This window comes from Danio rerio, chromosome 23 (assembly GCF_049306965.1).
Source record: "Danio rerio strain Tuebingen ecotype United States chromosome 23, GRCz12tu, whole genome shotgun sequence".
Lineage (NCBI taxonomy): Eukaryota > Metazoa > Chordata > Actinopteri > Cypriniformes > Danionidae > Danio > Danio rerio.
In genome coordinates, this window is record NC_133198.1 from 29,405,677 (window position 1) to 29,417,266 (window position 11,590).

The 11,590-nt window shown below is 35.7% G+C and overlaps 2 protein-coding genes across 7 annotated transcripts in view; one reads left to right on the forward strand and one right to left on the reverse strand.

The window, feature by feature from the left end:
• magi3a (membrane associated guanylate kinase, WW and PDZ domain containing 3a) overlaps nt 1–1,926 on the reverse strand; it is a 259,059-nt gene extending 257,133 nt beyond the window's left edge. For 3 of the 5 annotated variants that reach the window (XR_012398355.1, XM_021469973.3, XM_021469972.3), the window contains exon 1: nt 830–1,915. Coding sequence is in view for 4 of the 5 variants with exons in the window: in XM_021469973.3 (XP_021325648.1) it covers nt 830–1,136 (307 nt within the window). In the remaining variant the exon portion in view is untranslated. 5 annotated transcript variants of the gene reach the window in all.
• A 1,867-nt stretch (nt 1,927–3,793) lies between these two features.
• Nucleotides 3,794–11,140, forward strand: si:ch73-206d17.1. Of its 2 annotated transcripts, none has more exons than XM_684560.8 (10): nt 3,794–4,540; nt 4,667–4,745; nt 4,864–5,013; nt 5,139–5,333; nt 7,805–7,986; nt 8,080–8,154; nt 8,225–8,442; nt 10,140–10,180; nt 10,276–10,372; nt 10,479–11,140. In XM_684560.8, the coding sequence occupies exons 2-10, from the start codon at nt 4,694–4,696 to the stop codon at nt 10,648–10,650; spliced, it is 1,182 nt and encodes a 393-aa protein (XP_689652.2). In that variant the 5' UTR covers nt 3,794–4,540; nt 4,667–4,693; the 3' UTR covers nt 10,651–11,140. The 2 variants fall into 2 exon arrangements, with proteins under 2 accessions (XP_689652.2, XP_068073012.1); XM_068216911.2 differs by having other exon boundaries at nt 4,400–4,540; nt 5,139–5,279.
• Nucleotides 11,141–11,590: the final 450 nt, after the last annotated feature.

Sequence of the window (11,590 nt, forward strand, 5' to 3'; positions counted from 1 at the left end):
GCTTAACTAACATTATTTACCTGAAATGTTGTCCTGCTCCATTTTACACAATGTACATTTGTAAACTACAAATTAGCATATTCATGAAGATGATAACACTGCTTGGATAATCATTAAACCGCTTATCTATGCGTGGGAATTTTTGCCATTCAGATCCTCACTATTCTAGACAAGTGACAATAGTTTATATAGCACTTCGTAACAGTGCATGATTCAAAACAGACTCACTTTAATAAGCAGGAATAGGTTAATGATGTAAAAAAAAGTATCTGAAACAAACCCAGTATATAAAGCAGCTATAAATAGAAAAAAATAGTGCCAGTTTGCAGTATACAATAAAACTGCACATATGTTTTCTAATATAGTATAGCAGAATGTATAGGCCTGTATATAAAGGTATAGTACTTTTGTGATACATTTTGTTTAGGCTACTCTAAATAATTAAAAATGTTCTTTTCAAAGAATTTTAAGAACATTCTGTTGAATATATAGGCTCTATGGATGTTAAATGATATAAATCTTTTATAGGATCTTTATTTTGTTTAATGCAATTTAAGCTTTCACAAGGCAGGCACTGGGTCAGTTCGTGATTGGTTGTCTGTTGCTAAACAACACATTGTAACATTGAGCACAAGCTCTGCTAAAAGCGATGCTAACCCACTTTCAAACATACAAAAATGAAACGTAAAGTGGTAGATTATTTGCTTATAAATGCTAGTTTTAAAATGCATAAACTAGCATTTATTTGAGTTTTAAAAAGAAACTTGTGTGTAATTGTAGCGTCACAAACAGATAACTCAGGCTTTAATTAGCAAACAGACAAACTAACCTGGCTTGACAGTCTTCAGACGGAGGGGTTCGCGAAAGTGGCGGATGACGGCGAGGGTGTCTCGGTTTGTCAGTCCGCTGACAGGCGTGCCGTTCACCTCCAGAAGCACATCTCCTGGACCAGGCAGCCTGCCGACATGGCACACTAGCGCGTCCGACAACACCTGTCCCAGGTGCGGGAACTCTCCGTGCTCGGCTCCTCCGCGTATCTCCAACACGGCGCAGAGCTCCTCTGCATTACCCCACGAAACAGCACATTCCTGCACTTTGCTGGACCAGTGTTTCTTCTTCTTCAGCGTCTTGGACATGATTAATCCCTTTCGTACACGAGTCTCTCAAAACAAACTGGTTATTTCCTTATGCAAGCGCGTTTAGAGTGCTAAAAAGCACAGCGGCTTCATTCCCATGTCTTGATGTAAAGGTAAAAAAAAGGTCCTAAAACTTCACAATTGACATCGCTCGGTTGTACTCCCAGTATGGTTCAGTCAAAACGCACGAAATTCATCAGAACTGAGGCACAAGCTCACGCGAAGGTAAAATAGATCATTGCCTTAAAATCTACGCTAGTCTTCAGAGCTCACCAAGAAGTGTGTCGCCAAATGTCCTCGCACGATCCAAACAAACGCTTTCTAGGAGCAAAAGACACGGAAATGGCAATAAACTACCACCGAGGCAGGACAGCCTACTTCATCCAGGCGCATAAAAATAATCTAGCCTCCTCAAATCGCTCGGTAATACCGGCTGATGAATGAAACGCCGTAGAAAAACACTCAGATCCGCGTGTAATCCCTCGCGATCTAGGGCGACTGTTGTTAACTTGGTTTCGCGCACCTGTTCCAATGACATCAGCTACCGGCGCGTTCACGGGAAACGACGAGGAGCAACAATGTATACCTGGATCGGGAATGCACGAATTGCTAGGTCCAGCGTCAGACGACCTTTGATTCTAGTAGAAACGCCCTCTCGTGTGGGCTGTTGTTGTTGTGTGGAGCTGTCAGTGCCCGTCGGTCATTAATTGTAGGTGCAGCTTTGCAACTTTGTAGTCTTTTTTTCAGCTTATTACTTGCGCCAAACCAGAGCAGCGTCTGTCAGTGGCGCACACCGACACCAATGCAGAGTGGACGAAAGCACGGCGGCCAATCAGAGCGAGGGGGCGGGCTTTACCGCACTATTTCACAATGCCAAACATAAAAGCGCCTCTGCTATGCTTAGAGCTGAAAGGACATGGCAACTCTGTTGAGGAAAATTAAGTACTTTAAATGAAATCGCATACCACAGTGTTTCTCAACCACGTTCCTGGAGGATCACTAGCTCTGCACATTTTCCATACCTCCTTACCAAACACACCTGATTTAGATCATTAGCTCATCAGCAGAGACCAAAAGACCTGTCATGGTTGTGACAGACAAGAAGACATCCAAAAAATGCAGGTCGGATGGTCCCTTAGGAATATAGTTGCGAAACACTGGCATGACAAATACCTATAATTCAAATACTATCATAAATCATAAAAGGTAAATGTAAGTATTTTTAATAACTGTTACATACCCTTAATTCTGTCTAGGGGAACACAGGTACACAACATAATAGTAGTCAAAATAGTTAGTGAAGTTTGTTTGTTTGTGTGTGTGTGTGCGTGTGTGTGTGTCAGTAATAATGTCCCATGAGCAACCTCCCAAAAGACTAAACAAACGAAAAATTACCAAAACCCAAACACTTCACAATGCAATTTGAATAAAGCAAGCTTCAAGAGGGAGTTCAAGCCAAATCAACAAATAAAAAGTTCTCTAACTGATAGAAAGGAACTAAATCATCTATTAAAGAAAATCAAAATACCCTCACACCCTTCTAACATTAACAGGAGGAAAAATAATGACAAAAAGAAAAAGGGTAAAGTTTTAATAAAAAACAAAGTAAAGAGTCAATAACAAAGTACTATTGAAAAATGAAAAAATCATAATAATAAAAAAACTTAAATCAATCATTCATTCATTCATTCATTCATTCATTCATTCATGATTCTTTTCGGCTTAATCTCTTTATTAATTTGGGGTCACCATAGCGGAATGAACCCACATTGTATCCATGCATATGTTTTTAAGCAGTGGATGCCCTTCCAGCTGCAACCCATCACTGAGAAACACACTCATTCACTCTCATACACTATGGACAAATTTAGCTTACCCAATTCAACTGTACCACATGTTTTGGACTTGTGGGGTAAACCGGAGCACCAGGAGGAAACCCACACGAACTCGGGGAGAACATGCAAACTCCACAAAGAAAAGCCAACAGACCCAGCTGGGACTCGAACCAGAATTATTTATAATTTATAATTGTTTCATTATAAGCATATCTATATGGAGTACAATAGTTTGGGGGTTCTGTATTGTTTAGCCCTGGTTGAACCCCCAAAATGTGAAATTAAATTAATAACTGCAGAATATATTGGACTATTATTATGAAGTAATTTGTGTCTGTTGCATACAAAACAAAAGGAAAATCCTTTACACATTTATACATTTCAATATGGGACGTATAAATTTGCTCCTGTTACATGCATTTATATACATGAACAACATGATTTTAATGCATGTATTATGTACTTTACAAAAACAACATGCCATTTTGTTTTGCAAAGTAATATAGAACTGCATAACGTTCTTCACATCAAGTGTTAAAACAGAACTGTGAAAAACTTCTTGGTCTGATGTTGAATAATACTGCCATCTGCTGTAATAGTGCAGAGTTACACTTTCTACAAAGATTACGCCCCCTGAGAACAATGTTGTAGCATCCTGCACATGCTAAACATATACAGGCCTATAATATATTTATGATGATTCATTTCCAGTTCCAATTGCGAAGAAGTTGGAATTCAGTGTTAGGTTGCACCAAATCACAAGCAGTTCTATCTTTCCAGGGTTGAGTGGAGGTGATGGTCTTTTTTCCAGCAATAAATCTCTATCATACACTGAAAAACATTATGATCAATTAGTCATGACAGCATATGCTTGATTTTAGTTCATTGTAACTTAGTTAAGCATGTACCAACTTAAATGTATAAGATATGCAAGTCATTTTAACATAATATACATTCAATAGATTAATTTGATTCAGCTTAAAAATATAAGGCAACCAGAATTTTTTTCACCGTGTACAAGCTGAGATGCTAGCTATGGTAAGATCATCAGTCTGGAGTGAGAGAGTTCAGTCTCATCAGCACCACGAGGATAGGAAAAGCCATGTCTGAATTACAGATCCTAGAGCTGACTTGAAGATTAAGGAGAAATTGAGAAAAGAGGTCTGAGCACAGAACCCTGACTGAGGTACAGAACAGTATTTGAAAAGTATATATCGGCCTGCTGTAATTAAGAGAAAACTTGATATGGGGGTCTTTCCTCTTGCACCATATTTCCCTGCTTCAAAGAGAGAAATGTAGGAAAATTATACTCTAATTATTTGCAAAATTGTTTGGACTTTTACTTTGCATATCATAACTGAGCAAATCAATGCAGAAAAACACAGCACTCCTGGCAACAGTTAAAAGGCGTCTGTATGTGAGGTAATCATTAACTGAGTTGGTCAGTCACCCTCACGGTCATTGCTCCGAAAGCCAAAATCAAACCTTATGCTTACTGATTGTTCCCTTTACCGAAAGTGCTCTGGATCCTTTTTTTAAATTTCTCTTCTACCTTATTTTTCCAACAAGGTAAGGGTGCTAAACACTCACATCAAAAATATGTGTATTCATTGTGACTTTTGTTTTAGCTCTAATAACATATGTTCTGTGTTTTTGTAGTTCAAATGATTGTTCTAATGTCTTTTTTCAAATCAGTTTTGGAAATGTTAGAGAGACACCCACATGGCTGTCCAAGCCCAATGCAACATCTCCTCTGGCTCTGACCCAGCCTGTTGTAAGACTGTGCTGTATATTACAACCTAAATATATTTATTAAAGTGATTAATCAGATATGAAATATTCATGTAGTTATGTGCTGTATCATCCCTTTTGTTGAATGTATGACTGTACAGATGATGAAGGATCAGGTCCCCTCGCGGTCATTATTATTCCAAGCTTGCTGGCTCTCAGCACCCTGATTGTTGTGTCGCAGATAATATGGAGCTTTGTTACCAAAAGATCTTCAGCTCAGAAAATCACAAGCTCATCTTCAAATGTAAATGGTATGTGAAAAAATATTGATCTACTTTGAATACACACACAGAAAGTTGTTGTATTTTGTGTTAATACTTGGGTTTTTAAATATGTTTTAATATGTTTAATTAATACATTTAATACATTCTTTCAGAAAGGGAACATGTCCAACTGGATGCAGGGATTGGAAGCTTACGGCCTGCAAATGTTCTGGGTCCATTAGAGCTACCTGTTCAGTGCACCCTGGAGGGAGTGGAGGTGCTTCAGATGGGACGTTATGGACCAATCTGCATGGGTCAGCTAAAACAAGACAACACATCCACTGCTGTTATGATTAAAACTCTTAAAGGTACAGGACACAAATCAGTCATGAACCTTCGTTTCCCATGGTTGGGCATACTACAACAGAATTTTTATTTGAATTAATAATAACAGTTGTACTATACTCGCACTGAAAGATTGTAATTGTCCAATGCTATCTTACACTACTGCATAACCTTTTGATTTAGTGGCTAATTCCTATACATTTTTACGATCTCATTTGTTAGTACTACTTTATTTTTAATTTTATTTTCCTTAAAAAAAAAAAAATCATATTAATTCATATGATTTCGCCACTAAACTAAAAATAAATAAGTTAAATAGTCAGTAAGTAAGAACTGGCAGATGTAGACCAAGGTTGTCCAGTCTTGCACCTGAGGTCCCATATTCCCCTCCAACTTGCCTGGGAGTTTGTAGTTAGTCTGAAGACCTTGACTGGCTGGTTCAGGTTGGAGCTAAAATGTGCTGGACACCCCTGATGTAGACTGATAATCAAAAACTTTATGACCACCAACTGTTGGTCCTCTGTATGCATCCAAAACAGTGTAGACTCAAAAAGACGTGGACTGTCCAGTCTTGTTTCTATAGAGGCCACTGTCTGGGTTATGGTAGATCCTACTCTAATTAAACCCGGTTAAGCCAGCTAATCAAACACCATTGTCATGAAGGGGCATACCTAGTCTGCAACAACGCAAATTTACATCCACATGAATGGCCGGACACAGGATTTCCTGACAGGACCCTGCCCAGACCAGGGGTGACTTAGTTTGTTCCTGGAAAGTCACAATCCCTCAAAAGACTTTTCATCATTCTAAGTGCATCCCTATGACTCCACTTTCCCATGCAGGTATACTACCCGCCAAAAGTTTGTAAACAGTAAGATTTGTTCATGTTTTAAAAGAAGACAGATCTGCTCACCAATACTGTATTTATTTGATAAAAATACAATAAAAATTGTTCAATTATGAAATATTATTACAATTTTAAAACAACTTTTTTATTGAATGTAGTTTCAAATGTCACAAAATCTGGTATTTAAAGCTAAATTTTTATCCTGATTACTCTAGTCTTCAGTGTTGCATGATCCTTCATAATTCATTATAATGTCACCTATAATAATTCCTACAATTATCGGTGGAGAAAATATTTGGTCTTGCTTCATACAGTGGAATCATAGATACTGTAATACATTTTACTTTTGATTATTTGATAAAATCATACAGTACCTTATTTGCAATATTGTTTTCACTTATAAATGTATTTAGAATGTAAAAAAAACTATTGCAAATAAAAGCTATTATTAAATTTTTATTTTCATCAAATACACAGCAAAATCCTCTAGGTAAAATTTACTCTGTTCAGAGAGTATTTGGTTCCTTTTTAAATAAGGGCAAACAGGTTAGTAAAAAGTAAAGCTGCTGTATGCGGAGTTTCTTAATGATCCTCTGCTGAGATTTTGAGAGATGCAATGTATTATATTGGCTGTGACTGAAGTCATATGTAGTTTTGTGTTTCTCTTGGGTCTCTGTTTATTAACAGCAGTTGTTCATCATCAGTGCTAAATCATCACTTAATTAACCCTTTCCTTATCTCATTAACATGAGTAACATTAACTTAATTTAGAGAGGGACCAAATACTATCTAAACAAATTTGTTTTTGCTAATGCAGCCTCTGTGAGCAGAATTAGCTTCTTTAACATTTAAACAGCTTACTGTTTTCAAACATTTGACCGAAAGTGTAGAGTCACACATGTACATGGTCACCCATATGATGTGAAAGAAAATGGCATTGATTGGTCCAGGCTCCCCTTCCTCCAAGATCCACTTCCAAGGCTTGTATACACACGCATTTGACAATGGATGAGATCATTGTTACAAGAGTGGCATGGCCAAGAGCCATGAGAATAGAGCAGCAAGGACATCACATGTGTCCTATTCCAGTCATGAGTCTAAGGAGGAGCTCGGGATTAATAGAAGACCAGTGTGGTTCACAGATGATGCTCATCAATGCTCATGTCACCAACCTCTGTTTCCTACCATGCACAGTGCGCATATTAAGATAGAAAGAGATTTACAGAATACACTCCAGCATCAAAAAAAGTCATATGATTTTGTCTTAACAGATCATGTAATTAAAACATAGGTGCATACATGGAATTAATGGACTTGTTTAGTGGACTTTCCGCATTGTAAAATGTTGTTTTGGTCTTTAACCAAAGTTTGTCATCAAAGTGGTTTGGTATTACTACTTCCCAGAACTATCTTAAGAGATTTTGTTCCCAAAAAAACAGTCTAGATCCTTTAAAATCCTTTGCACTTTTGCAAATTTCTTATTTCCTTTTTATTTTTTTGGCACAAGTTTCTCAGGAAGTGATAAATTTTCTCTTTGACTCATTGGATGAAAACGGCGCTTCATTATGCTTAATGCAATATTCCAGGTTTCATTCGCATCTTTAGATGGAAACATAGCAAGTGACTCAGTGTATCTTCTTGTTTCAGACAGATCAACTCAATCGGAGTCTGCAGAATTTATGGATTTGGTCCTCTTCCATGCAGCAGTGAGCAAACATGAGAATATAGTCAAGCTGCTTTTCTGCCAGACACGCCGGACGCCCATGTACCTGCTTTTGGAGGCAAGCGTTCCAGGAAACCTCTTGAATTTCCTCTGGAGTCTTCGAGAGGTAAAAAGACTTATAGAATATATTGACAAAGAAAATAGATTGGTTATGACAAATATCACTAATTTTTTCTTCTGAATTTAACACATTGAATAGGACAGGTGTGGTGAATCTTCAGTGTTTTCAGAAAAATCAGTCTTTCTAGTAGCTAAGCAGATAGCAGCGGGTCTGGTGAGTATTTAATAGAACATCTATCAACCAAATGACAATTTATTAATTGTTCACTTATGGTTTATCTTAGGACTATCTACACTCCCACCACAGAGTAATTCATGGGGATGTTGCAGCGAGGAACATGTTGATCGGTTCAGCGTTCTCTGTCAAGGTCTCTGGATTGGATTTTGCTTTTGAGAGCAGACAGAAGAAAAAAGTGGACAGGGAACAAGAAGCCAACGTGCCGGTAAAATGGCAGGCCCCGGAACGGATGATGAGGCTCCCTCTAACAGACAGGAGTGATGTGTAAGTCTGTCAGGATATAAAGAAGGGTATTTTACACTTGAAATAGCATGGCTCATTCTTTACCCCAGGTAAATGGAATCCTGAGTTATCCTTGTTCCTTTTCCATATTTTCAGTGTTATTTGTCTTTGATTGGATGGACACACAGCATGCGACCTGTTTGGAAAATTAAATTCAGTTCATCTTTGTTTCTATAGCACTTTTACAATCTAGATTGTGTCAAAGCAGCTTAACATAGATGAAGTTCTAATCAATTGAAACAGGTTTAGTTCAGTTCTCAGTTGATTTGATTTATTTATTTCGAACAGAAAAATCATACACAAAACAATTCTTTAAACAAAATATATTTCAACATGGTTGAAATGGAGCAGGATGAAGCACAGGCTTCTTATTTTCCGTACCCGATTACCCACACACATCATTTGTTTATTACTTTAACTTATTTCTTCTTTCACTTATTTCTACTTTTTACATTAGACTTATTTTATCATTTTAACATCTTTGACAAAATAGGTTTGAGTCCATTTGTACATTTACATATTATAACATTAAAAAAAAACATACAGTAGTATTGTATCAGCCATTGATTGAAATTTCATCATACTTTTCTCATTGTAAAATTATGGAAAAATGTCAAAAATAAAATATAAATTAAAATTATATATATATATGGACATTTTTCCATAATTTTACAATAATTTCTACTAATCATTAAATTCCTTTAATAATATATATTTATACAACTTTTTAAATGTATTAATATCCTGACATTGTTTGAGAATCTTTTCCAGACAGTTTCATAATTTCACACTTCATACATACACAATTTTTTAAGTTGTCCTTGTTTTCAACCTCCTAAAATTTGGTTCTTCTCTCAGATTATTTCTCTATGTCTTTCTTCAAAAACAGTTCAATTTAGTTCAGTTCAGTCTAATGGGAATGTTACTGCTGAAAGCCAAAACATTGAAGAGTAAATCCAACGATGTGCAAAATCCAAATCCTACAATGGCTCTATAGCATAGCCTATTCTTACATTTCTTAGACTACAACAGTAAGAACTAAATTGCCTGTTTTTCACTTGAACTTGTTTACAGCCATTATTTGAAAGGGAAGTCAAAACATTTTTTTTCTTATATAATCTTCTTTCACATTTATCTTATCAAAATCTATACATTTTAAATGCTTTATTTGCTTAAAATGAATTCACAACTAAAAATAATGAATAAACTATTTGGTTCTAATAAATCTTCATCTGATTTAATTGCTGGACTGATGGTGATTGGGGGTGGTGGAGGAAAGGGGATGTAATACTTAGGATAATGTTATGTTAGAATATGTTAGAAAATTACGTTATATATAATTTATAGAAACTTAGGTATTTATTAGGGGCCCCAAATTTCCTGTGGCCTTAAGCGTCCACTTACCTTGCTTATTGGTTAAATCTGTTCTTGAATTCAAAAGTATTATTAATATGTTTGGTTTTTGTTTTTTGTTTAGTTTTTTTTCTTCATAATTGGAAATTAAACAATTATAACCCTGAAAAACCCTAATGCTTTCTCAAACTATAATTTTAATTATTATAATTTTTATATTTTTATAATTATATAAATATTTTTAATGAGTATAAATTATAATTTTTAATTATTTTGACTATAATCTGCTGATATGATTATTCATAAGTTGTGTCATACTCCCCCAGATGGTCCTTTGGAATCCTGCTTTATGAGATGATAACCCTGGGTAAAATAGTTCCTAAAACACATAAAAGTTTATTAAAAATAGCATGAATAAAACAATGAAGCTCTAATTTATTTACCTTCCATGTTCTATGAAAGGGTCTCCTCCTTATCCTGACCTGGACCCGTCTGAAGTGCTGCCCAGAACTTTAGCCCATTACCGGATGAAAAGACCAGAAAACTGTGGAGCTCCATTGTAAGCATTTTTCGTCTTTTCCATAACAAATTGACAATGAAAACAAATAGTCATCCTGCTCCTCAATGACCTGCAAGAAAATCATGTTATTTGGCATGCCCTGCAGGTTTGACTTAATAAAGTACTGCTGCATGTGGAACTTCAAGGACCGGCCAGTTTATTCTGCCATCATTCGGCTTCTGGACTCATACAGCTACTTTGCTGACACAAAACCACTTTGCTCTGAAGTGCAAATAGACGTCAGTGAATATAAGAAGAAAGCAGGACTGCCATCATGAACTCTACACATGTCCTGCTCATTTCTATGGTGCCTGGCAGAACTAAGTTACCCTCAGGTCATTTCAAACATATAGGAATTTGTTCATCTTCAGAACACAAATATAGATTTATTTAAGGCAAGACAAGTTTATTTATACAGCACATCTCATACACAATGGTAATCCAAAATGCTTTACATAAACAAGAATAAAAGAAACATAAAATACAAAGTATAAATATGATTAAAGGAAATTATTATTAATTATTTATTTTTTTAATTTCAATTTAAATAAAATGTATTTTAAAGGAATGAAAAAGAAAAGAAAGATATAACAGTGTGATCTGTCGGATGTAGCACAGTGTTCATTTAGTAAAGGCACAGCTAAACAGATCTGTTTTAAGTCTATTTAAATGCGCCTATTGTTGGAGCACATCATTTCTGGAAGCTGATTTAACCACAGCTAAGAAGCACACATTGGAAATAGGCTCATTTTACAACACCCCTAGAGACACCCTACTATTTTTAAACCCATTCAGGCGAAGCACTTTTAACTTAGCTTAGCATAAATCATTGAATCAGATTAGACCATTAGCATATTGCTTAAAAATTTGAAAATGTACAGATGAAAATCAACAATTGCAATTTTAATAGTTTATTCCTTGATTATCATGCCCGAATGAGAGTACAATTGCTACCCATATCGGCTTAGAAAATAGCAACTGTTAATTTTCCACCTTTTTTTTTTTTTGACATTGGACTTTTTTATTATGATTTTAAACTTTTATACCATAAAGAACAAAAAATTCACTATACAAAATCAACTTTGAGGAAAATAATGTAAACAAATTATAATAAAAATATTAACAGAACAACATTTATAACAAATGTAAAATAGAAAATAATACTACAGACAAAATGACAGCCCTTCAATTTTTCCTTTACATGCTCTCCGAATACTG